The following is a 27,996-nucleotide window of genomic DNA, read 5'->3' on the forward strand; positions in this document are numbered from 1 at the left end:
GGAGGACCCTACCGCGCGCCCCGCCCCCACCTCTGCGTGCGCACCGGCTAGTGCCCGCCTCTGTGAAAGACTGCCGGGCGCATGCGGCCGGGCTGCTTCACTGGCTGCAGAGGGCCTACTGCGCAGTTCGCCCTCCTAGCTCCCTATCCGACTGGAAATTTGAAGCCGGCCTCAGGTAGGCTGACTCCAGAGATCCCGGGAGAGCTGTTCTCTCGTGCAGGAATCGGCGGCGCGAGCTGATCCCGGCTCGGGACAGCACCACCGCCGAGTGATAGACACCGCTCCCACCAATCAGGGGTGAGGTGGCTCGGCGGTCTGCCCAATGAGCTGCCTGCCTAACGGGAGTGGGGCGGGCGGCGAGGCCGGCGAAGAGCCGGCTCCCGCGCTCGGGGCCGCGTGGCCCAGCGCTGCTGGGAAGACGGGCCGCAGTGGGCATGGGACATTGGGGAAGGCCTTGGGGCCGGGATTGCAGGGCCCGGCAGCGCCCATTTCAGCGCGGCCTGGCTCGGCTGACCGGGAGACTGGGATGGCTCGTGGGATGGAGAGGGCCGTAGAGCTCAGGAGCCTCCTCTGCTCATCCCTCCCCAAGCCGTCCCTGGCGGCTGCCGTTCCATTGGGACTGCCACAGGCCACGTCCCTTTGGCCTCAAGGCACGGCCATAGCCACACGGGGCGGGCTTCGAGGTCCGAGACAGGCCTGTCGCGGTGGGATGGGCTCGGCGGCCTGGCCTCCGGCCCCTGCGGGGCTCCCCGACTCCGGTGGCGGAAGGGGCCTTGGAGCTCGCAGGGCCAGTCCCCTTCGGCCCCACAGCTGGCCGCCTCCCTTCCTGGCCAAGAGTAAAGATGCTGCATTTTAAAGAAGTTCCCGACGTTTGCGTGGCGCACTGACGCCTACACTCATTATAATTTTGAATCTTCAGCAGCCCTGTGGCACAGGCGATGTGGAGATTCTCACCCCCATTTTACAGATGTAAGGACCCAGGTCATCAGGCAGCTGAAGGGATGTGACAGGTCTCAGTACAAAAGTGGTGCAGCTGGAACTGGATCTCACATTTAACAACAACAAAAGAGCTTTTTTTCATCTTGGTTGAATTCCTCTAATGCATCTTCGTTTATGTTACTTCTGTGCTTGAAAACTTTCTAATGTCTCCATCACCTTCAGAATAAAATTCAGATTGGACATTCAAGTTTCCACCTGATTGGGCTCCTTGCCTACATTTCCAACTTATTTCCCTCTATCTTTCCCTTCCCCTGTCCCCCCATCCCTGATCTTCCTACCCCTGTTTTCTGTAGTTAGCCCATACCTTCCTGTTTCCTCGCTTTGTAAGTTATGCAGTCAGTCCTTCGAGGCCCATCCATTGCGAGTCTCAGGTCAACAAAGCAGGAGCCGTCTGTGTCCTCTTTGGATTTCTCTTGCCTTCTACGTGAGCCATGGCACTTTACCTTGGTGTTGCCACTGAAAGCTTTCTGCTTCCCCTTTCATACTCTTCACCTGTTCTCTTCTCTGCTTCTGCCATCACTGGATTACTCATTTCTTTGAAAACGTTTTATCTCTAACTGGACTGCCAGCCACTTGAGGTATGGGCCCCAATCTGATTGTTGTGGTGCCCAAAGTGTCTGGCACAGGAGCACATATGTAGTGGGTAGTCCGTGATTGTGAGCGGGTGAGCCCTGTCAGCCCCCCACCTGGCCTTTGAGTACAGAGTACTTATTGCCAGGCACTGTGGGAGACTGCAGAAATCACCCATGAAGAGAGGTGTTACCCTCTTAGCGTAAAATTGGGGCGAATCAAATGTAAGTGGATGAGATGAGTCTTTTGTAGAAGTCACTCACTCTGTAACCCACTCAGAGTGGCTGAGGCATTTCTAGGAATATCCAAAATTTAGTCAGACCAGGCTTAGCCACGGGGATATGCCTGACTAGGACATATCTAAAATATAGCCAAGTCTGATACTCATGTGTCAGTAAGTAACCATTCAAATGTTAGGGACTTGGGGTCAAATAAGTTGGGGGAAACTGCATACCGTATACCCCTTTTTGGAGGTCACATCGAACGTTAACTTATTAAAGGCTCCCAGAGGTCTTGCATTAAAAAACCAATTGGCTGTTTAACCAGCATTTCTCTGATTTATCGGTCTCTGAAGCCCTTTTTGGGTATCCCATATACATTTTGTAGAAACCAAAAAGCATGCTTTTGGAAATGCTGCAATAGAAGATAGAAACCGCAGGACATGGTGGTATCTTCCTTGCTGCCTGAGGGGGAAGACATTCTGAGCATTCTTATCTCCTTGCCAAGTGTGTTCATTCCTGCCTTGGGGAATAGCGGGGTGGGGGTTGCTTCAAGCAGGACTCCCGTTTCCTTGTTCCTTTTCTTAGCTTATTTTTATTAGAACTTGGCTTCACATGAAGTGTTCCCAGAGGACGACCTGACCGTGCCAAAGCAAGCATTCTCTTCTGTCTGGCGATTGTGTTTCTCATTTTGATCACATTTAGGTTTGCTGACCAAATGATGTTTCTGGCCCTCTGAAGCTGGGGTCCAGTAATAAATTTCCCCTGACCAGCCCGTTGCTGTTTCCTCCACCTCTTGTCTATGCTATTGTTCAACCTGCCCCTTGCCTGTGCTGTTCTTGTATCCATCCATCCATTCCTTTTATCTCTCATCAAGTCTGCCTCTTCCGGTCCCTGCCACAACTGTCCTTTTTGGATTTAATCTAATCTGCCCTCTCTGAGTCCTCTGCCCATTGTGTGCTTCAGACTGGTTTATTATCAGATGTCCCTTCCCTCCAACATATAAAGCTCTCTTCAGGGCATACCTAGGAGAGATTGCTGGCAAGGAGTAAGTGTTAAATGACAGAAGAGAACTACCTTCCATTAAAAGATTTTTAGGTTTCGCTGCAACTTCTTTGAAATGTTGACATTCTTGCCTCTTGTTCTGTCTTGTAACCTAGAAGAGCTGTGTTTTTTGGTGCTACATTGTAGTGTAGCTAAAGACACTTTCTTTTATGGGGAATCAGAGGGCTCATCCAAGAGTAAAATTGTTTTACCCATGTAGGGAAAATAATGAGGCACCTGCGTGGTATCCCATTGTCTGGTGGTGATGTCAGCCAACATTTGGGGCATAGTGTTCTATCAACAGCTTAAAGCTGTTTTTTTGTTTTGGTTTTTGTTTCTCTTTTATATTAGGCTAACTCAGGGTTGTTGTCAAATCTTTAAAAAAAAACAACTGCGTTATTTGATTATCAGTTTTTCAACTCATATGTGACTGAAGACGTTCAGCTCCAAGAGGGTTATAGCAAGTAAGTGGCAGAGCTGGTATTTGAACCTAGATGAGTTTGATTTGTTGAGATATAGTTTATCTATAATTTTTCTTTCTCCCAGGTCAAAGAGTAAAATGAAGTACATCCTAGTTACTGGTGGTGTTATATCAGGAATTGGAAAAGGAGTCATCGCCAGCAGTGTGGGCACAATACTGAAGTCATGTGGTTTACATGTAACATCCATTAAAATTGACCCGTATATTAACATTGATGCAGGAACATTCTCTCCTTATGAGCATGGTAAGTAAAATGATTTTTCTTTCTTAAAAATAATTGTGTAGTGCGTGGAAGAACGTGGCAGCCCTAGGAAACTGGGTGTATTTTGCATAACGTAACATCCATTTCTTGCCTTCTGAAAAAGTCCTTAGAGTAGATGAAGGATGCTTTTCTCACCTGGACGGAGAAGAAGCAGAAATCTTAATATGCGATGTAATGATTAGAAATAGGATACGTGAAAAAAAGTTATAAGGAAATAGATTTTTACCTGATATACGAAAGATCTTCATAGTAGCAAGCGCTCTCCAAGAGTGAGGTAACTGACTTCTAGAAGTTGTGAGTTCTCCTCGGTAGAACATCGGCCAAAGGACCACTTTGTAGGGATTCAGGCAACGGATAAGATGCTGGTGATCTGCAAACTGGAGATTCAGTTTTGCTCACAGAGCTTGGATAATATAAATGAGCATTTTCTGAGGTGAGTGAAAGTGAAAGTTGGAGCCATTAAAGGAGGGTAGGAAAAGAGCACTCTTGGTTATTGCTGCGTCCTTTTCAGCTGTGTGATGTGTGACTGTGTCTGGATTCCCTAAAAGATTAATCGCTTAATCTTCTGGGGGTATTGTTAAAACATACTTCTTAAGTTTTTAAATTCTGCTTTCATTCATGCTCCTACATTCTCATGTTGAGGTAAAAACCTATAAGGATGAGTGTCACTAGAGCAAAAATATTTCTGTAACAGCAACTGGAAAAGATGGACATACTGGAGCAGTATTTAATACAGAATTATTGAGCAGAGAATGAACTGTCTCTCTGAGGGGGAAAAGCAGACATTTTTCCCTTTCCTTTGTTTGAACTTGTCTCCTATGATGATGGTAGCAGTTGATCATTCTGGGCAAAATTTATAGAAAGACGTTTTAAGGAATGAATGTTAAACAAAGGAATGGGTGAAACTTTGCAGTTTCGCAACTTTGTTTAGGACTAAAGCGTAGCCCAGAAGCTAGCTTTTAGGCTCAACATGACCTTGATGTATATGTCGTGTTTCAGTTTTGAATCAAATCATGCTTTTATCACCCTTCGAACCTTGCCCTGCTTAAGTAGGACACTTCGTTGAAAACAAGAGATGCCATACTAACTGTAGATTCCCATATATCCACAGCCCTTTGGGCTGTAATTTCCTTCCATTCCGTGCTATTTCAGAACTCTTCCTGATTTAGACTGAGTTTGTTGACAGACGGGAAGTTTGAAGTTACCTTTTGGAGAATAGGTGGTGATTTTTCTTTTGTTCGTGTCCTATTTAGTTTCCTAGAAATAAATTTCTTTGCTTCATGTATAAGTGATGCAAACTTTGTTCTAGTTGAGTGTTTGTATTTTGGTAAGCAAATTATGCCATGCCATATATATTTCTCACTTACCATGAACATTTTCACTCTTGACCACAGGTGAGGTCTTTGTGCTGGATGATGGTGGGGAAGTAGACCTTGACCTGGGTAACTATGAGCGTTTCCTTGACATCTGCCTCACCAAGGACAATAATCTGACCACCGGAAAGATATACCAGTACGTCATTAACAAGGAACGCAAAGGCGATTACTTGGGGAAAACTGTCCAAGGTAATACTGGATTCACCTTCAAGGTTTAAAAAATCCTAACCAGTTGAATTTCTTTTGTGTATTGTTACAGAAGTATGCCTTCGGTTGAAAATTCAGGTTTGTATGGCTGTTTACTCAGAAAATAACTTGAAGAAGCCATCGCTGCTCTGTGGATGGCATTGAAGCTGGCAGTCCAGCGGCATGACCGGAGTCCAGAGAGCTGTTTATACAGTTATGAGTGTGAAGTGATGGAAGCAACTAGATTAGGGCAGTAAGCCAGGCGTGCGTGTGTGTGTGCGTGTGCGTGTGCGTGCGCGCGCGCGTGTGTGCACGTTGGGCATTTGGGGCTTACTGTGTTTGTATAATCAGTGATAAGGAAAAGAACGTCATGTCCATTGGTTTTCAGACTGGTCATCAGTGCAAATGGGTAGGGGGAATTTGAGAAGTGGGTTTCTGGGTCCTCCTGAGCTTTTACCAGCACAGCTTCACTTGTATGTGTTTGTTGTATTGGGGTTTTACACAGCGTTCATTTGAGAAAAGTGCTGCTTTGAAGGCGGGGAGGGCTTGGAAACCACTGGTCTAGTATAATGACATAAGTTCACATTTTGGGGGCTGCTGAAAAGTGGCTTTCATCTGAGTTATGAGAGTAAATCTGCTTTTGGCTGTAGACTTGACTGGACTGGAAGCCGAAGGTCCTGCTGACAGTGGGAAGCCCCAGACCAGATTCAGGGCTTCTTGGGTCATGTTTAGATCTTAGCTCTGCGACTTACCAGCTTTATGAACATGGACGGATTACTTAACCTCTTTGAGATATGGTTTCCTTTCCTGAAAATGGAGATAGTAACACTACCTACCTCTCTGGGCTGTGGGGAGGATTAAAAAAGCTAAGTCAGTAAAGTGTTGCCCTTGAGTTCCCAACAAAAGAGATCAGTTAGAAATTATCATGATCTTGATCATACAGTTTGTTGTTCCAGGCCTCCAGTGTGTTTGACCGTTTATTCTTTCATCAAGCAAGCCTTGAATGCTCACTGCAGTCTTAACTTCCCTGGTGCTGGGAATACTTGATGAGCAGGACGAGAGGCCATTGCTCTCGTGGAGGTTACCTACGTGAGAGACAAAAACAAACAGATGGAACAAGATGTCTGATAGGAGCTGTGACTGAAGTAGAGCGAAGAGAGATTGAGAAAGTGGTGGGGAGAGCCACCGCTTGGACAGGTGGTCAGGGAAAGCCTCCAAGGAGAGGACATGTGAGCCGAGAGGCCAGCCACGAGAGGAATGGAAGGAGGAGGCACACATGGCACACGCAGAGGCCCAAGGCTGCAAAGGGCTTGGTCAGGGAATGCGGGGAGCCGCTAAGGCTGAGCACAGTGCCCCGGGGGATGGCCGGAGAGGTGGGTGAGGTGGCTGCAGCCAGGTCATACGGGGCCTTTTGGGCCTCAGCCTGGAGTTTGGGTTTTATTCAGAGCATAAACTTGGGGAGTGGTGAACTCTGATTTGCATTTTGAAAAGATCACTTTGGCTGCTCTGTGTGGAATAGATAATGAATATGCTGGTGCTTGAGGCACTGCTGGCTACATACATAGCAAGTTAAATAGTAATTTCTGCCCCTTAGGAATTTGCTATCAGAGTCTGACAGCTATGATTTTAAAAAGTGTTTAGTGATAGCTGACATTTATTGAGCACTGACATGCTAGGCACTCCGTTTAGCATTTTGCCAGCACTGTCCCCGAATTTCCACAGCTTTATGAAGTAGAAGCTATTATCTGCACTTCATGGAGAGGGAAATTGAGCTTAATAATAGTTAAGTGATTTACCTAAAGACCCACCCCTAATGAGTGGTGGAACTGAGATGTGAATCTAGACATTCTGAGCCCAGAGGCTGTGCTCTTAACTACCCTGCTACACTGCACTATCTCTGCAGTGGATTGTCTCCCCTTGGGGAAACTGGAAAGCTAATGGAACAGGGTCCTGGCTTGTTCCTGGAAAAGCATCCCAGGTGTGATGTGCTCACCTTCAGCTGTACGCAGTAGGGTGGCCATGTGGTCTGGCGTGTGGTTGTGCAGCCAGGGTTGACTCTGCACAGGGGCAAAAGCTCTGATGTGGATAGGACGCCACTCAGCCCTACTCTCTTGTAGTGCTTCCTCCAGGCCATAACTTGGAAATCTGGAAAGGGGGCCACAGGGAGTGTGACCCCAAAGACTTTTTTAAGGCCATTGAAGAGTGGTCCCAAAAATATTTTTGTGACCCCTTTGCCTCTCTGTGCAGGCAAGGAGTGCAGCCATTTGTTGTCACAGTAAGTGTATCTGCCTCATCGATGCTGACGGAAAAGTGTGAGTCACATACTTCTTTTCTCCTTCTCAGTTGTCCCTCACATCACAGATGCAATCCAGGAGTGGGTAATGAGACAGGCATTAATACCTGTGGATGAAGATGGCGTAGAACCTCAAGTGTGTGTTATTGAGGTGTGTATGAGTCTTTTCTAAACTCCGTGATTCCTGGGTAGGTGACCAGCCGTATATACTTACCTCCTTAGTCAGCCATCAGCAGCTGATAAGAATTCCCAGTGAAGCCCTTGACCCTCCTAACCGAGGTGGCAGGTGAGGGCACAGTACCAGCCATGTGGAATGACTGCGCCATCGAAAGAGATACTTTGTCCAGTGAGTCTCCTTTTTCAGCATTTATGCATTCATGTAGTGGACTGTGACACGTTTTCATCTATCTCTTGAGAAAGTCAGCTGACCTCGGCTTTCCTCGGGCAGGAATGTTCATCTCTGAATGCACGAGTCTCCTTTGGTTTCAGTTTCTGCACTCCTGCTTTGCTGACCCTAGCTGTTGGATCTCAGTGTTCCTGAGAAAATAGGAGACTCAAAAGTTCCTGCAGTTTGTTTATAACTGATGCTTTTTAATATAGAAATTATTTGTGGCTAAGAAAGTAGATAAGATTTAGGTTTCTTTGCTTTGTGACTCTCATATAAAATAAAATAATTAGTACATCTTTCACCTGACCTTTTTCTTGACATGACATGGGAAAAGATCCATGATAACATTGGGGCAATGGGAAACGCATCCAAAAAAGTAATCTTTTAGCACCAAGAATTGTCTAATTATTGTTAACTGATACACAGACCCACAGAGTCCACATTATACGGTTACCGATCAAGGAACTAGGAACTGAGGTGACAGACTCCAGTTGGTAGAAAACTAAACCATAAGAGGAACCTCTAAAGTAACTTTGTTCTTCCAGCTTGGTGGAACAGTGGGAGACATCGAAAGCATGCCCTTTATTGAGGCCTTCCGTCAGTTCCAATTCAAGGTCAAAAGAGAAAACTTTTGTAATATTCACGTCAGCCTCGTCCCTCAGGTAAGGCATTCAAAACTTTCCTTTGTGGGGATGGAGAGAAAGGGAGAAAAAGCTGATTTTCACTCCTTATCTGTTTTAAATATTTGAGGTGCAAGAAGCAAAGCATAAAAAACTTCTTTGGGAATTTTAAATTACTATCATACTTTTTGTAAAGATCCAATGGAAAACATTTGGAAAATTAATCAGGAAAGTTGTAATTAAAGAAAGTGGATTGAACATGTCTATTTGTCTTTAGCACATAGTGAAACCCAACTGCAACTAGAGTAAAGGGAATAATTTTTAGGACAAAAATTCACAAAGATAAATACTGTGAGAGGAGTCACCTGTAACAAAAATTAGGAACGCAGAAAGCGGATGGATATGTAGAAACTGACCTGGCAGACCTGGGAGAGCTGGATTGTAAGCAGGAGAAGCAGAGAAGCAACCCTGTTTGCCCTGCAGAACCCCCAGAGGCTCAGAAATGGGCAGCGTCCAGTGTCTCTGAGAGTGAGGGTGAGGGTGGAGCTCATAACTGCTGTCGCAGAAGCAGTTAGACCCCACATCCCCCTCTGTAATGGGCACAGTGAGGCATTAGCCCCTCCCCCACATTGGCAGAAGACTAGGTTTTTTCTCTGGAGAGGGTTTCTGGGTAAGCAAACACTAGGGACAGTTGAGGGCAGTAATACTGAACTAAAAACATGGGGGATCAGTGTAATTTTATGCTCTTGAGACACCCTGCTTTCTTTTGCTACTTGCTCCCCAGAATCATCATAGCCAGGACTGGACTGTCCATGTAGGAGAGTGTAAAATACTTCTTGGTGTATATGACTAGCCGAGGAGAAAACACACTGCCCCCAGAGGCTCCCCAGTGAAACAGGCCAGCCAGATTCCCACAGTGAGGACACTGGTGGGCAGGTCCACCCGCTAATGGAACTTCCAGTTAGCTTTTAAATATGAGCTGGCAGCCAGTGATCACCAGACATTTGGAGAAAGTAACATGCAAGAGACCAAAACAACAAGCACAAAAAGAAACTTAGAAGAAATTGAGGCTCTGCAGGGACCAGGACACTTAAAAAAGAAAACAAAACAATCTGTCATTAATAACCTCAGAATTGAGAGGAAATAAACTGCATTCATTAAACAAGAGCTGGAGGGCCGGCCGAGTGGCTCAGTTGGTTAAGAGCTCGCTCAAGAGTTTGAGCTCTGAGCAACAGCGGTTTGAGTTCCGGCCCAAGCTGAGCAACCGCTGAGCTGACAACAGATGGCAGGATGGCTCAGCTAAAAAAACAAAAACAAAAAAACAAGAGCTGGATACTCAAAGAAGGGAACACTCAGAGAACAGAAAATAATTCTTGGAAATTAAAAATTAGATGGCAGACATGAAAAATTTAAGAGAAAGAAGGTATTTAAGGAAATACCTAGTAAGTAGAGCAGAAATATTAAGAAGGAGAAAATAGGAGAGAAAAGGCAAGAAAGTTAGAGGACTGGTCCAGGAGTTCTAACATCCAAATAATAGGATTTCCAAAAAAATAATAGAAATGGAAAGGGAAGTGAACTGAACCAGGGGTCTGCAAACTATGCCCCATAGGCTAAATCAATTCACTCCCTGTTTTTGAAAATAAAATTGTATGGAAATACAGCCATACCCATATGCTTAGGTATTGTCCATGCTGCTTTTGTATTAAAACAGCAGAGTTGAGTAGTTGTGACAGAGACTGTTTGGCCAATAATACCTAAAATATTTATTATCTGGCCTTTATAGAAAAACTTTCCTGATTCCTGATTTAAACAATTCAAGGAAATTCCAGACATGAGTTTCTAGATTGAAAGGGTCCACTGAATGCCTAGAATACTGAATGAAAAATGACCCACACTAAGGCACATCACTGTGAAATTTTAGAATAGTGAGGCAGAAATTCTAAAAGGCTCTAAAGAGAAACATCAAGAATCAGTACGGCATTCAACTTCTCATCAGCAGCACTGGAAGCTGAAAGGTAGTGAAGCTGTTTTCTTAAAAAACTCTTGGGGAAAATGATTTCCAACCTAGAATTCTATACCCAGCAAATGTATCTGTTAAGTGTGAGAGGAGAATAAAGACAGTTTTTGTACGTAAACACTCAACATACAAACAAAACAAAAAAAAGTCAACCAGAGAAAACAAACATGGGAACCAGAAAGGAAAAGTGTGGCACATAGTTTAATAGTGGGTAGTATTTAAACACTCAAAAGTATGTAAACACTGAAGAGTGGTCATGAGATGGGGTCACAGGCACAGAATGGGTGCGTGCATGTGTAGTAGAGAGAGTGAGTGCTCATCTAACGGAAATCAATAGAAAATGTCTTAAACTAAATGTCAAGAAGTAGCAATAAAACATACCAGAGGGATCAGTTAAAAGAGTGGAGAAGTTGCTGTCTAGGGTTTGGAAAAGGGCAGGGGGTAGATAAGGGCGACTGATCTTTAGGACAAACTTTGTAGAACTATTTGACTCTAAAATATATGTGTATGTAACTGACAAAAACAAACTAAATTAGATAAATGATCAAATTATTTATTTTCCTATTAAAAGGGGTTTGGGGAAAATTCTTTAGCATAGAGGAATTAACTCTTTTTTCATTGTGTAAAATAGCCAAGTTCAACAGGGGAACAGAAGACTAAACCCACCCAGAACAGTGTTCGGGAACTCAGAGGCCTTGGGCTTTCCCCAGATCTGGTAAGGTTTCCTGATTACTTGGTTTCAGCAGCATCTTGTGTGCCCAGTTAAATACTCTCCTTCATGCAGACTTGGCCTTTATTTTCTTGGCATGCTTTTAGTTGATGGTGGAGAAAGGTCTAATGCTTTGAACTGGGGCCATAGTTTACAAAGGTTTCCTTACCTGGCACGTGTGAGGTCGTATCTTATTTCTCCTCTCAGCCAATCATTTATTCTCCTTTCCCCCTTTCCCAAGAACATTGATCGAGGTAGCCCCAGTTGGCTCTGGTGGTTCAGGAATCTGTTCATTTGTACTGCCACTCTTATGTTTGTCTAATTTGGGATTTAGGAATTTAGTTTTGAAAACGGGTAATGTTTTCATAATTTACATGCATTGTCCTAGGAGTTAGCTTAACAATGTGATGTCTGTTTTATATCAATCAGGAGAAAAACCCAGGTCTGTAATCCCTTTCTTCTGTCTAAATGTCTTATTTTCTTTACTCCCAGGTTGTGTGCAGGTGCTCAAATCCTCTTGACACATCAGTGAAAGAGAAAATATCAATGTTCTGCCATGTTGAACCTGAACAAGTAGGTAGAACTTCCATCTTCATGTGAATCAGTTTTGCTTCTAATTATCCTGAAATCTCTTAACCAGTTTCATAGGGCTTGTTGTTACTTTAGAATTTGAGACTGTATGTAGACTTCTAGTTCCCTAGAAGAACTGATATGCATTGGCTCTGTGAGTCTCCGTTACCTAATGCCTTGTGGTTTCCTGAACATACTTGAGCCTCTCCTGCTCATTCCCTACTCCTTGTACTGTTTGCCCCAGCCATGCTGAACGGGTACCCCTCCCTCTCTCTTGGCCTAACAACCCTCCTATTCATTGTCATCCTTTGGGGCCCAGCTAAGACACAGTACTGCCTGAGAAACTTTACCTGCCAAAGCTCCTCACCCTAGAACCTCAGGTTAACCCTTCGCTAGGCTCACAGATACTGGTAGTGAGCCCGTCTTACTGTCCCTGTATGTGTGTCTATGTGTGTGTATATATTTGTCTCTCCTCATGGACTTGAGCTTCTTGAGGGCAAAGACCACCTTATTCAATTTTATATTCCTGGTGCCTACTGTCTAAGGTGTTGTAGGCTCTGAACACAATTAAGGCTTTTTTGTTACCTGTGCCAATAGAGGGTAACTATGGTACAGGAAATCAAAAATTTTGGAACCTGTAATATATCTAAGTGTGGTGCGTGGTATAGAAATCCTAGTGGTGGGAAGTTGAGACTGTGGCTTTGGTCAGGTTTGGCTGAAGGAGAATAGAAGCGAAGCTGAGATCAAGGAATTCATGATTAAGTTATGGATGCTTTGTTTTACTACTGGGCTATTGGAGAGTCAGGAGACTGAGCAGGGCAGCCCAGCTGGCCTAGAGAGGGGAGGAACATCTGGATTAAAATAAGAGAAATCTATTTATAAGATTACCAGTAGTATGGAAGTGAACATAAAAACATTAAAATCATTGGCCTGGCATTGAAGTGCATAGAGCAAAAGGAAAGCCTTTGACCATTAGGGAGGCAGCTGGCATCTCCATCTCCATGATGGCTTAAGCTTCAGGGTGTGAGGGTAGCCTGGGGCCTGAGTCCTTGTTCCTGGGTGTGATTCCTGAGCTGGGAGCCCTGTCACAGGGATTCTGCTGTATACTAAGTATGAGGAACATCAGAATAACTTCATTGTTATGAACAGCCTTCTTATTGTGCACTTCAGTTGTTCTGCATATTCCTGTCCTAGCAAATGAAGGCAATTCTTTCCTGTAATAGAATAGGTTGTCATTAAAATTATTCACCTTAAAAATGTGACAAGTATTTCTATATTTAAATTTGAATTTTAAATCTTATGCCTGTTTTTTAATTGGGCTGCTTGTCTTGAGTTATAACAGTTCTTTGTATATTCTGAATATAAGTCTTTTATCAGAGATGATTTGCACATTTTTCCTCCCAGTCTGTGGCTTATCTTTTCGTTTTCTTAATGGTATCTTTTGGAACACAAAAGCTTTTATATTTTGGTGAATTCCACTTCATCCATTTTTTTTTTCCCCTCTATAGATTGCTTTTGGTGTCACATCTAAGCACTTGATTTAACCAGGGTCAGAAAGATTTTCTTCTGTGTTTTTTTCTAAAAGTTTTACAATTTTAGGTCTTACATTTAGGTCGAGGGTCCATTAACTTTTAAATATAATAATTTTCAATTAAAGTTGAAATATATCTTTTTGCCTGTAGATATCCAGTTGTTTCAGCCCCATCAGTTGAAAGGACTATCCTTCACTAATATTCTATAATTTTCTTTATAAAGGTGCTTGTTTAGACTTATTTATCTTTGTAAAGTTGTTTTTTTAGGCTTATTTATAGGTATTCATAATTTTTGTTACATGAATGGCATATTTTTAAAAATTTCTGATTAGCTGTGAAACCCTGCTGACTTCAAGTCTAGCTAACCTTACTAAAATTCTGTTAGTTCTCATTGTTTACCTGTAAATTTTCTTGATTTTTATAGATAAACAATAATATTGTATGCAATTAGTGGCAATTGTTCATTATTTTCCTATTCACATACTTTTTATTTCCTTATCTAATTGTAATGGCTGTTATCTCTAGTATATCATTGAATAGAAGTAGTGATAGTGGCCAGTTTTACCTTGTTCCAGACTTATATTAAGCATTAATATTAACTATCAAACCAAGTGGTGTTTGCTGTGGGTTTTTTATATTTTCACATTTTCCCTAATATTCCTAGTTTACCAAGAATTTTTATTATGAATTGGTTTTGAATTTTTAAAAAAATCTGCATCCACTGAGGTGATTTTTTTCCCCTCATGTAATCTGTTCATGTGGTGAATTCCACTGTTAAATTTTCTAATGTGGTGGTTCTCAAACTCAGCTTTAAAAAGTACTGATGCCGGGCTGGCCGAGTGGCGCATTGGTTAAGAGCTGGCTTGGGATGCCAGGGGACCCCGGTTCGGATCCCACATATGAGGGCCTGTGACACTGCCCTCTACAGCTAAGATGCTGAACAACAGCTCAACCTGGAGCTGGGCTGCCGTGAGTCGCTGGCGACAGAGTAGGCTGCAGCCCCTGTGGCAGTGGGTTGCCATGGGCTGCTGTGTGTAGCCGGCAGCCAGTGTGAGCGGCGGCCGGCGACTGATCTGCCTCGCCCGGGGAGAGTGCAATGATGGTGCCAACTTGGGTCAGTGAAGCAACGTCCTCCATGGCTGGATGGAGGAACAAAAGGGCAGCAACTTGTCTGTTCCCCTTCCCCCAATTCCCCAGTGCTGTTCCCATCCCCCAATTCCCCAATGAAAATCTTTTAAAAAAATAGTACTGATGCCCACCTCCTACCCGCAGAGATGGTGTGTGGGTTGCAGCAAGCTTATGGATTTTTAAAAGCTTCCCAAGTGATTCCAGCATATGGCCAAGTTTGAGCACCACTTCTCTGGGGACAAATCCTACTTGGACATGATTTTTAAAAAATATGTATATATATGTATATATTTGTGGTTTGGTTTGTGATTTATTATTTTTTTTAAGGATATTTGCATCTATGTTCATAAGAGATTAGCCATATCTTTCTATTCTTTTTTAGTTGGTTTTTTGGTAATAAGTTTTTCTAGAATATTGCCCTTTTTTTCTGTTTTCAAATTTAGAAGTTATTTTCCCAAGATTATATAGCTAGTCAGAGGCTGTCAGCCTAGTTAGCTTTTATTAAATAACCTTTGCTCATTTAACAGGTGATCTGTGTCCACGATGTCTCGTCCATCTACCGAGTCCCCTTGTTATTAGAGGAGCAGGGGGTTGTAGATTATTTTCTTCGAAGACTTGACCTTCCTGTTGAGAGGCAGTCACGCAGAATGCTGATGAAGTGGAAAGAAATGGCTGACAGGTTTGCCTCATAATGAGAACTGGGAGTGCTCGCCTTATTTCCTTTTGTTGTAGGGGCTCAGGGAATTCAACCCTTTCTTGTGCTATCAACTCATGTTAGAAAAAATCTTAATGGCAAAGCGGTGTTAAGAAAGGCCCTCAGCCCGTATATGTGGTTGCGTCATGGATGAGGAGGTCCTGGTAGCATTGGCCCAGGTCCCAGGTCACCAGTGTGTTCAGGTTACACATCTGTCACCTTTGTCTCCCATTGACTAGAAAATCAATACAAACAGGTGTCCTAGTAGCAGTGGGTTAGTGCACATACCCAAGGCCCACACCTAGGGCTGGCCGTGACTGGAGCACTCCTGAGTAGCACCCCAAATATCTGAGCTGTGTTTGGGAACCAGAAAAGGATCAGCAAGGATGTCCAGTCTTTTCTTATTATTGCTACCAAAGCTCATCACTTTGAGAACTGTCCCCACTCCGCTTTCCTCCTCTTGAAGCTCTGTGACGCTCACACGTCACATCAGATATCTTCACACAGTGCCTCAGAGCACTGGGTGTGCCTTAACTGTAGTTGCAAAATCAATGTGATGATATTAATAAACATTTGGGGGGGGCATTTATTCCTTTGCTCTGTGATATTTATTTTCATTTTGACCTTTTCCCTTTCAGCCTTTGCCCATTTACATGTATATCTTTTGTAGCTACAAAAATGACACACAGTTTTAGGATCTTTTTATAAATGATAAACATTTTTGCTCAGTTACTAATTAAACTTTATAATGAAAATCTGTAATGAATATGACTATTGTGTGGATGTCCCATAATATATTTCACTATTCCCTTCATCACATTTAACTCTTGTAAACTGTCTGTTAGTGTCTGTTAATTTCTTTTGCCCTTTGGAATTTTAATTTAATTTTTTTTTAGACAGTGTGCGATTTTGAAGCCATCTCTTTGTAACAGCTTCTAAAATCCTATTTTCTTAAAAAGCCTGCCACATCGATCTGAAAATTGTTTCTTCTTTACTGTTCATAGAACTCAGATAATGGCCACTCCCATTATATTCTTCCCAGACTTGTTTTTCTTCTTTTTCAAAGGGAATCTCATGGTTGTATGTACATTCTAAGTAATGTGGTGTTTCTTGACCTTTGTTTGATAGATATGATCGCTTGCTGGAGACCTGCTGTATTGCCCTTGTGGGCAAGTACACCAAGTTCTCAGACTCCTATGCCTCTGTCATTAAAGCCCTGGAACATTCTGCACTGGCCATCAACCACAAGCTGGAAATCAAGGTAAGGGGCGAGGAGCAGTACAGCTGAGGAGTGAACAGTCTCACAGATGCTTTATATTTTTGGAGCTCAGAGTTTCTTTTTAGGAATAAAAAAGATTTGTGGTGGGCTACTGGCTTTGAGAGAACAGTAGGGTGTCTTCAGGACTAATGAAGGGCTGAGATGGTCAGAGTAGAAGCTGAGAGAGTGAGGACTTGAATCAGAATAGCAAGGGACCAAGTAAAATTGCCCCATTGGAATGGGGGAGACCTGGCTGGCCAGAGGCACGTTGCACAACTGCTGGTAACCATTTGCCTCGTCTGTGAAGTGGGAGTGCTAACATCTGCCATGTAGAGCTGGGAGGTTTCTCCAAAACGTGTGTCCAGTCGACCAGCCGGACCCTGGAACATGGGCGGCACCCAGTAAGTAAGAGTGTGTTCTGCTCTGTGACATGGTGGGCACAGGCTGAGCTGTTGGAGTGTCAGGGCGTGGGCCCTGCCTGGGAGTTAAATGCTTGGATTTGGAAATATAAGAAAGATTTTAAAGTTTATTTTTAAATTATTAGGTTTAAGTATATTAACACCATCGTTTTAAACCTATTTTAAAATTGAGAAAGATGGAACATGGATAATATTTAGAAATTCTGAGAAAACCTGGCTCTGGAGTCATGAGCTACTTCTTTTCTCCCCGTCTGAATCCCCACCCGCAGTACATCGATTCTACGGACTTGGAGCCGAGCACCTTGCAGGAGGAGCCTGTGCGCTACCACGAAGCCTGGCAGAAGCTCTGCAGCGCTCAGTGAGTAGGCTCTGCCTTTCGTGTCCAGGGGCTTGGGGGCTGTTTTAATGGGCGGAGAACAATCGAAGGTTATGGCACCACACAACGATGATTGAGACCCTACCTAGGTCAGTGTGACACTCTGACCTGACGAGGAAAGGCCCCCATCCTACTCGGGGGAGCACATTAAGCCAAGAGGTAAAAAAATTGCATCTGTATTAATATATATTAATAATGAGGAAAGAGTCCATGCCTGGGACAGATATACAGTAGCAGTATTATCATTACGTATGCCATCTTTTTTTTTTTTTTTTACTTGTTACAAGCATTTCGTAATGTTACTGAGAACAGTCCATGGTTTTGTGTGTGCTTTCTAAGTTCATAATGTAAACACTATGAACTTGGCAGTCCTGAAATCAGCCACAGTCCAGTAGCAAAGTATATGGAGTGACTTCATGGCATCCATGTCCTGGACACGGCGCCTTGGGTGGTTACCGCGAGCTGGACTGGTGAAAAGGGGGATCACCTTGTCGTGTGCTCTCTTGTACAGTGGAGTGCTGGTTCCGGGGGGATTTGGTGTTCGAGGGACAGAAGGGAAAATCCAAGCCATCGCCTGGGCTCGAAAACAGAAGAAGCCTTTTTTGGGTAAGAAGTAGGAAAGAGCAAGGAAGGTGCCACCTGGGAGCCTGCAAATAAAATGGGACTGCCAGCACTGAACACAGGTGCCAACTTTCCAGAGAGCAGCTCAGGTCACAGCCTTTTTGGTTCTGTTTGGGAGAAATACAAACTCTCCTTTAAAATGAAGAGTTTTAACTTGTGAGCTACATGTAAATGTGGAATTTTCAGAGAAGGAAATATCAGTTAGGAAATTTTGTCCGTTTATGGAACCCAGCTGCTGGGCAGGACATGGGAGACTGTGTTCCCTCCCCATTTGGAACAGTAGCTGACTGTAATTGGGCGAAGTGATTTGGGATGCTTCCTTGTGCTGTAAATTTTGGTAATTTTCATCTTGACCAATGTTAAGTGGGAACTTAATGGGAGAGGGTAGGCAAACTTGAATTTTTAAGTACTGAATAGAATGTTGTTTGTTTCTAAAATTGGATGACTTCCAAAACCTGGCATCTTCACATACACTTAGACCCAGATTTTGAAATCCGATACAGATGACACATAATGGGTGCTTGTGTATAGTAGGAAGTTTTGAGAGTTTGTGATTGGAATGCTGTGAACAAACAGAACACATAGTCCGTGACAGGCTGGTGGGGAAAAATGTAGGAATGTTGCTTTTGCAGTGGAGCTTCATTTGTTTTTCTCTCTTACCTGCAAGGTGTGTGCTTAGGAATGCAGTTGGCAGTGGTTGAGTTTTCAAGAAATGTGCTGGGGTGGCAAGGTAAGTGTCCTTAAAAATTTGTTAAAATCTTGCTTAGATGTCCTGGAGGGCGTGAAGCCTGGTGCCTACTGGGTGATTGGGAGCCGTGCAGAAGGACAGGCCTGGTTGCTCAGCACCTCATGGGTGCTAATGTGGAACTGCTGTGTTTATTGAGGGATAGCAGGGCTCCTTCAGGCAAAACCCAGAAAGAAGGGAGCCCCGCTGAGTAAGCGGCCTGGGCTCTCTGCCCCTGCATTTCCTGTTCTGCAGATTCTCACACTTGGTTACCATGGCCACCGTCCCTGACCTGGTGTCCAGCGAGAAAACTCCGGTCTGTGTGAGGCTGTGCAGTTATTATGAATTTGGGCTGTAGAGCTGGTCAGCCCTGGGCCAAATTCTGACTTCATCATTTATTGTGGGTGATTTTAGGCAAATTACTTAGGCTTTTTGGGCCTCTGTTTCTTCTGTAAAATGGTGTGATGATGGTACCCACGTCACATGGCTGTAAGTATTAAATGAAGTATTGTATGTGAATAGTCGCAGCACAGGCTGGCAAATAGGAAATAATCCTATTGGCGCTGTGCCTAGCTAATTGTATCACTGTGTCCAGACCACCCCAAAACTCAGTGGTGTCTCCCAACAACAATGGTTTGTTATTTCTCCGTGTTCTGTGGGTTGACTGGTTTTATGCTCCACATGGTGTGTCTGAGATGACGCTGCCCTGCACTGAGCTCTGCCCAGCAGGGACATCGCAACGGTCTCTCCTCGTGGCAGCTCATCAGTCACTAGTTCAAACGGAGCTTCCTCACAGCCTGGAGATCGACTGGCTTCCAAAATGACAAGCCCACTGTGCAAGCACCTGTCAAGCTTGCTGATGTCCCATAGCCAAGCCTAGAGTCAGTGATGGGAGGGGTGGGAGGAAGCAAGCCCGTGGTGTGAATGCGGGGTGCGGTCGCGGGGGCTCCTCCCCATTGGAAGAGTCTGCCGCAGCCCCTGATCCTCTGCACCCCAGCTGACAAATACTAGGTTTTCAGAAAGACCTTATGAGTTCTAAGAAGAATAAACACAAAGCAGCCTGGAGGAATGTACAAGTGGTCTGGCTTTACAAAGTACAAGTGGTTCTTCTGTGGCCAGCTTGCTGTTAACAGGCTGGGCTCAGTTCACATTTTTTCTGAGAGTCTGCTTCCCAGTAACATTAAGGGGACGGTGGCTCAGTTTTGTAGGCAGTGTGCCTTTTAGTTCTGGCTTCTGAGCTGGCAGGGACTATCTTACACTCACCCCCCTAGAGCTAGCCCTCTGGGCACCCTGGACCCTTTCACAGCCATCACCTCCTGCCACCCACTTGGCTTCCCAGGTGGGTGAGTGACCTGGTGATGAGCTTCCCATTAGTTGAGACCTGGCCTTGGCCGAGGCCCAGTACTGGCACAATACCTAGCATATTCACATAGAAAGAACCAGACACAGTACCAGGAATCTGGTGCTTTTCCTGTTCCTCTTTTTTTTTTTTTTAAATCATTGGGGAATTGGGGAGGGGGAGCAGCCAAGTTGTTGTCTTTCAGTCTTAGTTGTTGAGAGCGCAGCTAGCTCAGCTCCAAGTCCAGTTACCATCAGGCTGCCCGTTGGCAGCTTGTGGCCACTCAGCTCAAGGTGCCGTGTTCAATCTTAGTTGCAGGTGGGTGTAGCCCACCATCCCATGAGGGAGTTGAACTAGCAACCTTGTTAGGAGCACGTGCTCTCACCAGCTGAGCCATGTTGGCAGCTCAGTGGCAGCTTATCTCAGGTGCAGCTCACTGGCCCATGTGGGAATGAATTGAACTGGCGACCCTGTTGCTCAGAGCTCGTGCTCTTAATCAACTGAGCCACTCAGCCAGCCCCTTTCCTGTTATACTTGAGTGGTTTTGCTTATGGTTAGACGGTAAATTCAGTAAAGGATAGAAAAGTTATTTGGGTTTTGAAATCAGCTAATTTTGATTTAGCTATTGAGCGAGGCAGTTGAGTTAGGGCAATGTATAAGATACTAAGATGAAAGAAATAGTACTAACCCATATTGGAGAGAGTGAAATGAAACTGAAAAAAAATTGAGACAATGTGAGAACTGTCCTAAGATGCATTATCTATTGGGTTGTCAGAAAAATCATGATGCATTTTTGCAACGAAAAACAGAAAAAAATACGTCATGACTTTTCCGATCACCCAATAAATAAAGATTATTAGATTATGTCATTGGTTTCGATGTCCCCATTTTCTACAGCTTGACACCCCCTCCCAGAGAGTTACTGATTTAATGGAACAAATTCACCTGCGTTGTGTGTTTTATTTTAGATCTTAAAAATGTCAGTCGTAATTTTTGTTCTGCTCACTGAATGACTTTATTAAACTGAGGAAGGAAATTGTGATTTAGAGCTTAGGAATGAAACTTTTTTTTTTTTAACAATTTTTATTGGGTAACAGCCATGGTCATTGGTTACACATTGCCCCCATGCTGCAATGGCATAGTTGACTCTTTTAAGGAGGACGCAGCTCACAGTGGCCCATGTGGGGATCGAACCTGCAACCTTGGTGTTGTCAGCACCACTTCTAACCAGCTGAGCTAACTGGTCACCCCCAGGAATGAAACTTTTAAATAATCAGTTTTGTTTGTAATTACTTTCGTAACAGAAGTATTTTGATTTTTCAGATGCCAATTCTACAGAGTTTGACCCCAATACCAGTCATCCTGTGGTGAGTCCAGTGTTTGAGTCTCACCAGGGCTTAGCAAGGACATTTATGAAAGTGACTGATGATGGTTAGAGACAGGAAATGAGACCACCTGGGTCTACCCCAAAGAACCCTGAGGTCCTACACATTCAGACCTACCAGATGGGAAGAACTTATTTTTCATTGTGTAATTTCTCACTACTCTTCCCAGTTTGCCACAGAAAGTTTTTTGTTTTTTTTAAAGATTTTTATTGGGGAATTGGGGTATGGGAACAGCGCTGGGCAATTGGGAGAAAGGGAACAGACAAGTTGCTGTCCTTTTGTTCTTCAGTCTAGTTGTGGAGGACGTTGCTTCATGGCCCAAGTTGGCACCATCATTGCGCTCTTCCAGGGCGAGGCAGATCAGTCGCCGGCTTCTGGACGGCTGCTCACGGCGGCTGCTGGCCACTCACGCTGGCTACACACGGTAGCCCATGGCAACCCACTGCAGCAGGGGCTGCAGCCTACGCCGTCGCTGGCGACTCACAGCAGCCCAGCTCCAGGTTGAGCTGTTGTTCAGCATCTTAGCTGTAGAGGGCAGTGTCACTGGCCCTCATATGTGGGATCCGAACCGGGGCCCTCTGGCGTCCCAAGCCAGTTCTTAACCAGTTCACCACTCGGCCGGCCCCAGAAAGCTTTAAGGGCAAGTACCACCCCAGCCGACTAGGGTGATCCTGATTAAAATAATTCTCCATTCCCACTCTCCTTAGCTCCCAGGAGCACTTTATTAATAATACTGATATGAAACACTTATACTTACTATGTGCCAGGCACTGTTCTCATTGCTTTATATATATTGATTCATTTAATCCCCAACAACCCTGGGGGATGGGCATATTATTAAAGAGCTGCTGGAATACAATACTGAATTGTTTAATGGTAACCAAAGCTTTTCGAGGCTGCATACCTCGTGTCATATCTCCTAACAGAGGAATGTGGCTCACGGGGAGGGACAGTGCTTTTATTTGTCTTTGAACCCCCAGCCCAGGGGTGGCAGACCTGTTCTTGATGCTGAGGATGCTGTGATAAACAAAATGGACAAAGCTCTTGCTCTCTGGGCACTTCAACAGCATCACTATATGCTTGTTGACCTGAAATTGAACTTTGCTAATACTAAGACCTCGGAAGAGAAGAGCAGAGGTTTTGAATGTGGTGGGGGTGGTGAGGGAGCAGGGCGCAGAGAGGGCCCTCGAGGCCAGGCAGCGCTCAGAGGAGCATGGGACTGCGCGGGGGCTGGACTGCTAGAGCTGGGGTGCCTCAGCTGCTCCATCCTGCATCCGTTCACTAAGCTCCTGCCGGGACTCGTTGAACCCTCGAAGAGCATCCCTTTCCTCTGAGCAGCTTATCAGTCTAGTGGAGGAGACGTGTTATAACATATCCTGTCTGGCATCCATGCTGCTGTGGTAGTCTTGGTGAGAACATGCTACATACAGCCCAGCAGCACGTATGATCCCAAGTGCTGGGGTCAGGAACGGCCACCAGGGGAGGGAGCCGTGTCTGGTCCTGCAGCTCATGAGGACAGGCTAAAGGATTCAACCCCTACCCAACAAAGGTTTAAAAATGATTGTTGGGAAGCATTTTCTCCTGTGACAAACATCTCTTACAAGGAAAGCCTGGGGAATTAGAGCCTCCTCACAGGGTTATTTCATCCAGTGCCGGTGGTCTCTGTCTAACGGAAGCAGAGTTTGGCAGCACGTATTTGTGTTTTGAACGTCTCCAGGTCATAGACATGCCAGAACACAACCCTGGGCAGATGGGCGGAACCATGAGGCTGGGCAAGAGGAGAACCCTGTTCCAGACCAAGAACTCCGTCATGAGTAAGAGCCGCCTCCCCCTGGCCTGGCCTTCAGCTCGTCCCCTCCAGGACGCGTGTCTTGGGGTGGTACTGTGCTCTGGCGTTTTTCGTTCTGTTCTTGCTTTTGAAGTTTTATTTTTCCCTTCCTAGTCATGCTCTTTTAGGATGTACTGTAATAGGCCAAGTGGCAGTATGGGTCTTAGAAAGGTCACAAGCAATGCAATCAGGGTCCAGGGGGACTTTCGGTGTGGACGACTCACCAGAATGAGGCAGTTAGGTGAAATCTTTTGTAATCTGTTTCTTTCCTATGCTGTTTGGTTGAACCGTATGAAACTGCCATTTTGTGGGACAAAAATTCACCAACATTGTCAGTTTCATACAGATCAACCTAAATAGATTTACTTCAGAAAAGTACTAACAGGTGCTAAAGATTTAGGGGAAATTTGGGGAGGAAAATATTTAAGAAAATTACTAGATTTTCTTGCCCACTGGGAAACTTGTGTCTGTATCAGCAGCAGCACCCTCGTGTCTGTCTGGGAGTTTGGTAGCAGCATAGTTGAGTCACTTGAGTAGGTGATCTCTCAGTCCTCCCATCGCTAATGTTCTGTGCATTTGGAGATCTCACCTGGCAGCCACACGAGTCCGTATAGCAGCCCACCTGCAAATGCTGCACTTGTTCATGGGCAGCCAGCCACCAGGTGCCAAGGAGTCTTGACAGCCGTGACTTAACCACACAGTTGTGGCCCCAGGGGTCATCTGTGTGCTCTTAAAACAGGGCTTCGGATGCTGGTTGCATCCTGATTTGTTTTCCAAGAGTTTCCTGCAGAAAAGTGCTTTGTACCTCAGAAATCATGTTTTGGAGGTTGGTGATGAAAGTCTGTCTCTGTTATAGTTTTCCTTGGTGTAGAATTAGCCTAAACTGTGCTGCTACAAGCAGGTGGCTGTGGTTGGTAGGAAAATCAGAAATAACCTTCAGAAGGCCTGGCTATGTAGATGATAAAAAGTAAAGTGGGAAGCAGGATGTGGTTGTGAACAGGCGTCTGTGTGTGTGTGTGTGTGTGTGTGTGTGTGAGAGAGAGAGGGAGAGAGAGACATCAGAATTCTTCACATCAGCATGCTTTTTTTTTTTGCCAGGGAAACTCTATGGAGATACAGATTACTTGGAAGAGAGGCACCGCCACAGATTTGAGGTGAGGAATTGAGCTTTGTGACCTACAAATTTTTCTCCTTTCTGTTACTTTGGAAACACAATAAGTTGAGAGGCCAGCAAAATTATTTTTCATGCTTCAACAGGTGAACCCAGTCTTGAAAAAGTGTTTGGAAGAGCAAGGCCTGAAGTTTGTTGGCCAAGATGTTGGAGGAGAGAGAATGGAAATTGTGGAGCTGGAAGGTGATTACTTGGGCATTTGTATTTAATGGAAAACTTATTAAGGTTTTCTTGGCATGAGGGAAAGTATAAAAGTATTAGTTGTTGCCCTTGACCTAACAGACTTAGTAAGCAGCACTGTCTTATGAGGGGAGGGGTCTTGGTGAACGCAGTGTTTGGAGCCCTGGGACACCAGGGGTCCACAGGACGAGCTCTGTGCCCTGGCCTCCCGTGGGCAGCCGCTTCACCTCTGGCCTCAGTCCCTCGTGCTCCAGAGAGAGAGCTTGGACTTGGTACTTAAGCTGCCCTTCTGATATGATGATGTAACTTACATGACTCAACTCCTTGGGAGCCGGGGACAGGAACCTGGAGAGGTGGTCCTTTCAGACAGGAGGGTGACAGCATGCTGGGGAGAGGGCATCAGACCTCCCGTGCCTGTGGTCACCTTTATCCAGGTTCCAGTTAAGAAGCTGTCGTCAAATAAGTTTAGGGTCTGTGGAAATGTGAAACACTGAACGAGATTTGTTTTCTCTTTTACATTTGACGTGTACATACGTAATGACACTGTATCTTACGCATTTCTATTTCAGACCATCCCTTTTTCGTGGGCGTTCAGTACCACCCCGAGTTCCTGTCCAGACCTATCAAGCCTTCACCGCCCTACTTTGGCCTCCTTCTAGCCTCCGTGGGGAGGCTCCCGCATTACCTCCAGAAAGGCTGCCGGCTCTCACCCAGGTGGGGTCATGCTTCTCTGGTCCTTCAGGTGGTCACTGGTTCATTACAGCGGGCCATCACCCCGTCAGGGACAAGTAGGGCCACAGGAGCCGGGAGCCCGGCTGGGTGCTCCTCACACTGACATGCAAGTGACCTCTCCTTCCCCAGGGCTTTCTCAGGCTACTTCTGTGCCGCCCATGGCCTTCCCCGGCATGGTGGTCAGGTTCCCCTCTGTAGCATCTGGGTTCCAGGATCACACTTGTAAGTAGGACCCTGTGGTCCAGGGGGAACTGTGGTTTTTCCCAGGGTGTCGGCCACAGCCTGGGTGGTTTCGTGCCCCAGCGCACCTTCATTCGGAACCAGATAGTGACCCTGCATTGGTGGTTAGGGCATCACGACTGAAGTATAAATTGAAAGCGTATCTCTTGTAACTAGTAGAAACTACAGCTTTGTGCCAAATACGTAACATAGTCAAGAGTCTTTCTGATCTCTGCTGGGTGTAGACGAATGTCCCTGTGGTAACGGTGGCTACAAAAGCGGGGAAGTCGAGCAATTTTTTGGTGGCAGATGATGAATAAACCATCTGTATTCCGCAGGGACACCTACAGTGACAGGAGTGGAAGCAGCTCCCCTGACTCTGAAATCACTGAATTGAAGTTTCCATCAATAAACCACGACTGATGGTAACGTATATGATATATTTAAGCTTTAGGGTTTTTTTTGTTTTTATGGTGGTAACACTAGAATTGTAAGACTATCATAAGTTTAGTGTTGAAGTTTTTTATCTGCCAGAGAGTGAAAGTGGTAAGGTCAGTGTGGGCATCGAATGGGCGAGACCCCTTCAAGTATAGGGCAGTTACTCGCCCTGCCTTGGGGACGTCAGTGGGAGGATACCAGTCACCAGGCAGTTGTCGCCTTACTGATTCAGGTGTGAAGGTGACCACATCTGGGGGAACTGGATTCTTAGCCCCTTGTTACTTCACATATCTATAAACTTAAGAGATCTTGAAGGAAGTGACAGGTATAATAATTTGGTATTTGTCATTTGTGCAGAACCTAAAGCTTTCATCAGGAAGTGTCAAAACTGATGTATGTACAACGCCTTTATGTGGCTTGCCGTATTCTGGAAATCACTTAAAATCCAAACAGTTATTGAACAAACTTTGAATGTTTGTCTTTATAGTGACAGGATTTGTAAGTGTATAAAGTGCAGTAGCTGTGGGCACTGCCGTTAATTGTATAAAGTTCCAGTAAGATACGTGAGGGAACTGTGTCAGCAAAAACACACAGTCTGCTGGTGAGGGTGTCAGAAGGGGGTTAGAGGTGTCGGTCAGGAGCCTCTGATGTGGTATGGTCCCATGTGTGTGGGGGGGGGTCCCACCACAGGTAGGCTGAGCCCCGGCCCAGGGGCTCCGGCAGGTAGCTTCCCTGACTCCTGCACACCTTGCATTCATCACCAGTGGGCCTCTGCACCGCACGGGTCTGGTCAAATGGGCCACGACTGTTCCCCTCCCACCTTGATTAGCCACCTGGCTTGTAAACACCTGGCGAGGTGGGCAGGTGGGAGAAGCAGGCTGTACCGGGAGGAGGCAGTGGTTGCTTACTGTCTGCTAGGTGAGCGTTGTAGCCCAGATGGGCTTGTTCATCCTCTCCACAGACGGTGTGCTGGAGGCTGTGTGATAATCTAAGCCCACTTTAAAGGAGTGGAGATTTCCTCAGTTAGATGGAATTGCTAACGGCCTCTCGAAGCAGAGAACTCGCTGTCCGTGGCACTGTTGAGAGGCTGGGTGCTGTGAAAAGAACACTTGTCTTGAGGCAGAGGTGGTGGTTCATGTAGGATCTTGAAAATGGATGAGTCTATAGCAATTATAAATTTAGCTTGTAATTAGGCTCCTACCACTGGTCTGCAAAGAAAAACAGGCATAGTTTACCACAGCAGCTGACTGTAAAGTCTTAACTTTTCTACTTGAACCTACATATATCATATAATTGCTAATTTTTTCTTCTTTTTTTTTTTTTCAAGTAGGGGTGATTCTTCGAGAGAGCCTTCAGAGTTTACAGCTTTGATTTTACACTCGGCTTTTGACACTTCCTTTAAATTATGTTTTTATTAAGAATATTTTATTATGGGGGAAAGGCGTTTGGGAAACTACGTGACTTGCATGTCCCATCATGTGTATCGGCTCCCACGCGCGGTTGTGCTGCCTGATATGTTGACACTTTCATTTTTAGTCCCCCAGCCTCAGATGAGAAGCAGGATGTCTGGACAGGAGCGGGTGACAGACGGGGCTGGTGGGGTGCCTGTCAGTTGCCTGGTTTCTCCAAGTACCTCAAGTCATTGTGGATTCGAGGGTGTAGCCTGTTGCTTCCCCACGGAGGCCTAGAGCATTGTAAAGAGTGCCCCACAGGGGTAATTTTAGCTTAACGATTACAACACTTGGTGCTGGTAACCCGAGGGCACTGCTTGCTGCAAAGAGCCAGTGGGATCTCTCAGCGCCGATTGTGGCTGATACCCGTTGTCCAAAGGGACCGTCAGAGTTTGGTGTGTCACATGAAACAGCAAGAAACGTGTGTGTCTCTCTGAAGCGTGATCTTTAGAATCCTTGTCCTCTGGCTGTGCTTCTCTCCTGGGGCTGGGAAACACTCCTTGCATCAAGGGGTCGCTTAAAAAAGAACAAAGAATCTTTTGGGGAAACTGCCTCTAAAACCCTCTCACATGTACACAGCTTTGCTTGAGGGGGACTTCTTCCTTCCAGGATGTTACTGCAGTCAAAATGCAATACGAAAATCTATTTTCTTTATGTGATGTAATGACAGGCACAGCTGAGTGCCCATTATATTCTGGCTGGACTTGGTGTATACTCTAACTTAAGAAATAAACAATGCAGAACGGGAGACACACTTTGTAATGCTCT

At 45.1% G+C, this 27,996-nt stretch overlaps 1 protein-coding gene across 5 annotated transcripts; it reads left to right on the forward strand.

Moving 5' to 3' along the window:
* Positions 1–35: 35 nt before the first annotated feature.
* Positions 36–27,996, forward strand: CTPS1 (CTP synthase 1). Of its 5 annotated transcripts, none has more exons than XM_019643863.1 (21): positions 36–175; positions 3,183–3,295; positions 3,378–3,556; positions 4,969–5,139; positions 7,480–7,580; positions 8,363–8,479; positions 11,086–11,169; positions 11,656–11,736; positions 14,921–15,072; positions 16,216–16,348; positions 17,034–17,122; positions 17,652–17,746; positions 18,429–18,491; positions 21,148–21,191; positions 22,927–23,023; positions 24,136–24,191; positions 24,295–24,391; positions 24,958–25,102; positions 25,250–25,342; positions 25,678–25,764; positions 27,108–27,996. In XM_019643863.1, the coding sequence occupies exons 3-20, from the start codon at positions 3,391–3,393 to the stop codon at positions 25,760–25,762; spliced, it is 1,869 nt and encodes a 622-aa protein (XP_019499408.1). In that variant the 5' UTR covers positions 36–175; positions 3,183–3,295; positions 3,378–3,390; the 3' UTR covers positions 25,763–25,764; positions 27,108–27,996. The 5 variants fall into 5 exon arrangements, with proteins under 5 accessions (XP_019499408.1, XP_019499409.1, XP_019499406.1 ...); XM_019643864.1 differs by lacking the exon at positions 3,183–3,295 and adding an exon at positions 5,210–5,235 and having other exon boundaries at positions 4,969–5,086; XM_019643861.1 differs by lacking the exon at positions 3,183–3,295 and having other exon boundaries at positions 27,105–27,996.

This window comes from Hipposideros armiger, unplaced genomic scaffold (genome assembly GCF_001890085.2).
Source record: "Hipposideros armiger isolate ML-2016 unplaced genomic scaffold, ASM189008v1 scaffold_82, whole genome shotgun sequence".
Lineage (NCBI taxonomy): Eukaryota > Metazoa > Chordata > Mammalia > Chiroptera > Hipposideridae > Hipposideros > Hipposideros armiger.

Excerpts from the sequence above, each read along its gene's own strand:
- CTPS1 (XM_019643863.1), top strand. The coding sequence starts at position 3,391 with ATGAAGTACATCCTAGTTACTGGTGGTGTTATATCAGGAATTGGAAAA. Across the intron at positions 3,557-4,968 it reads ATTCTCTCCTTATGAGCATG|GTGAGGTCTTTGTGCTGGAT; the intron begins GTAAGTAAAATG and ends TCTTGACCACAG. Across the intron at positions 18,492-21,147 it reads AAATGTGCTGGGGTGGCAAG|ATGCCAATTCTACAGAGTTT; the intron begins GTAAGTGTCCTT and ends TTGATTTTTCAG.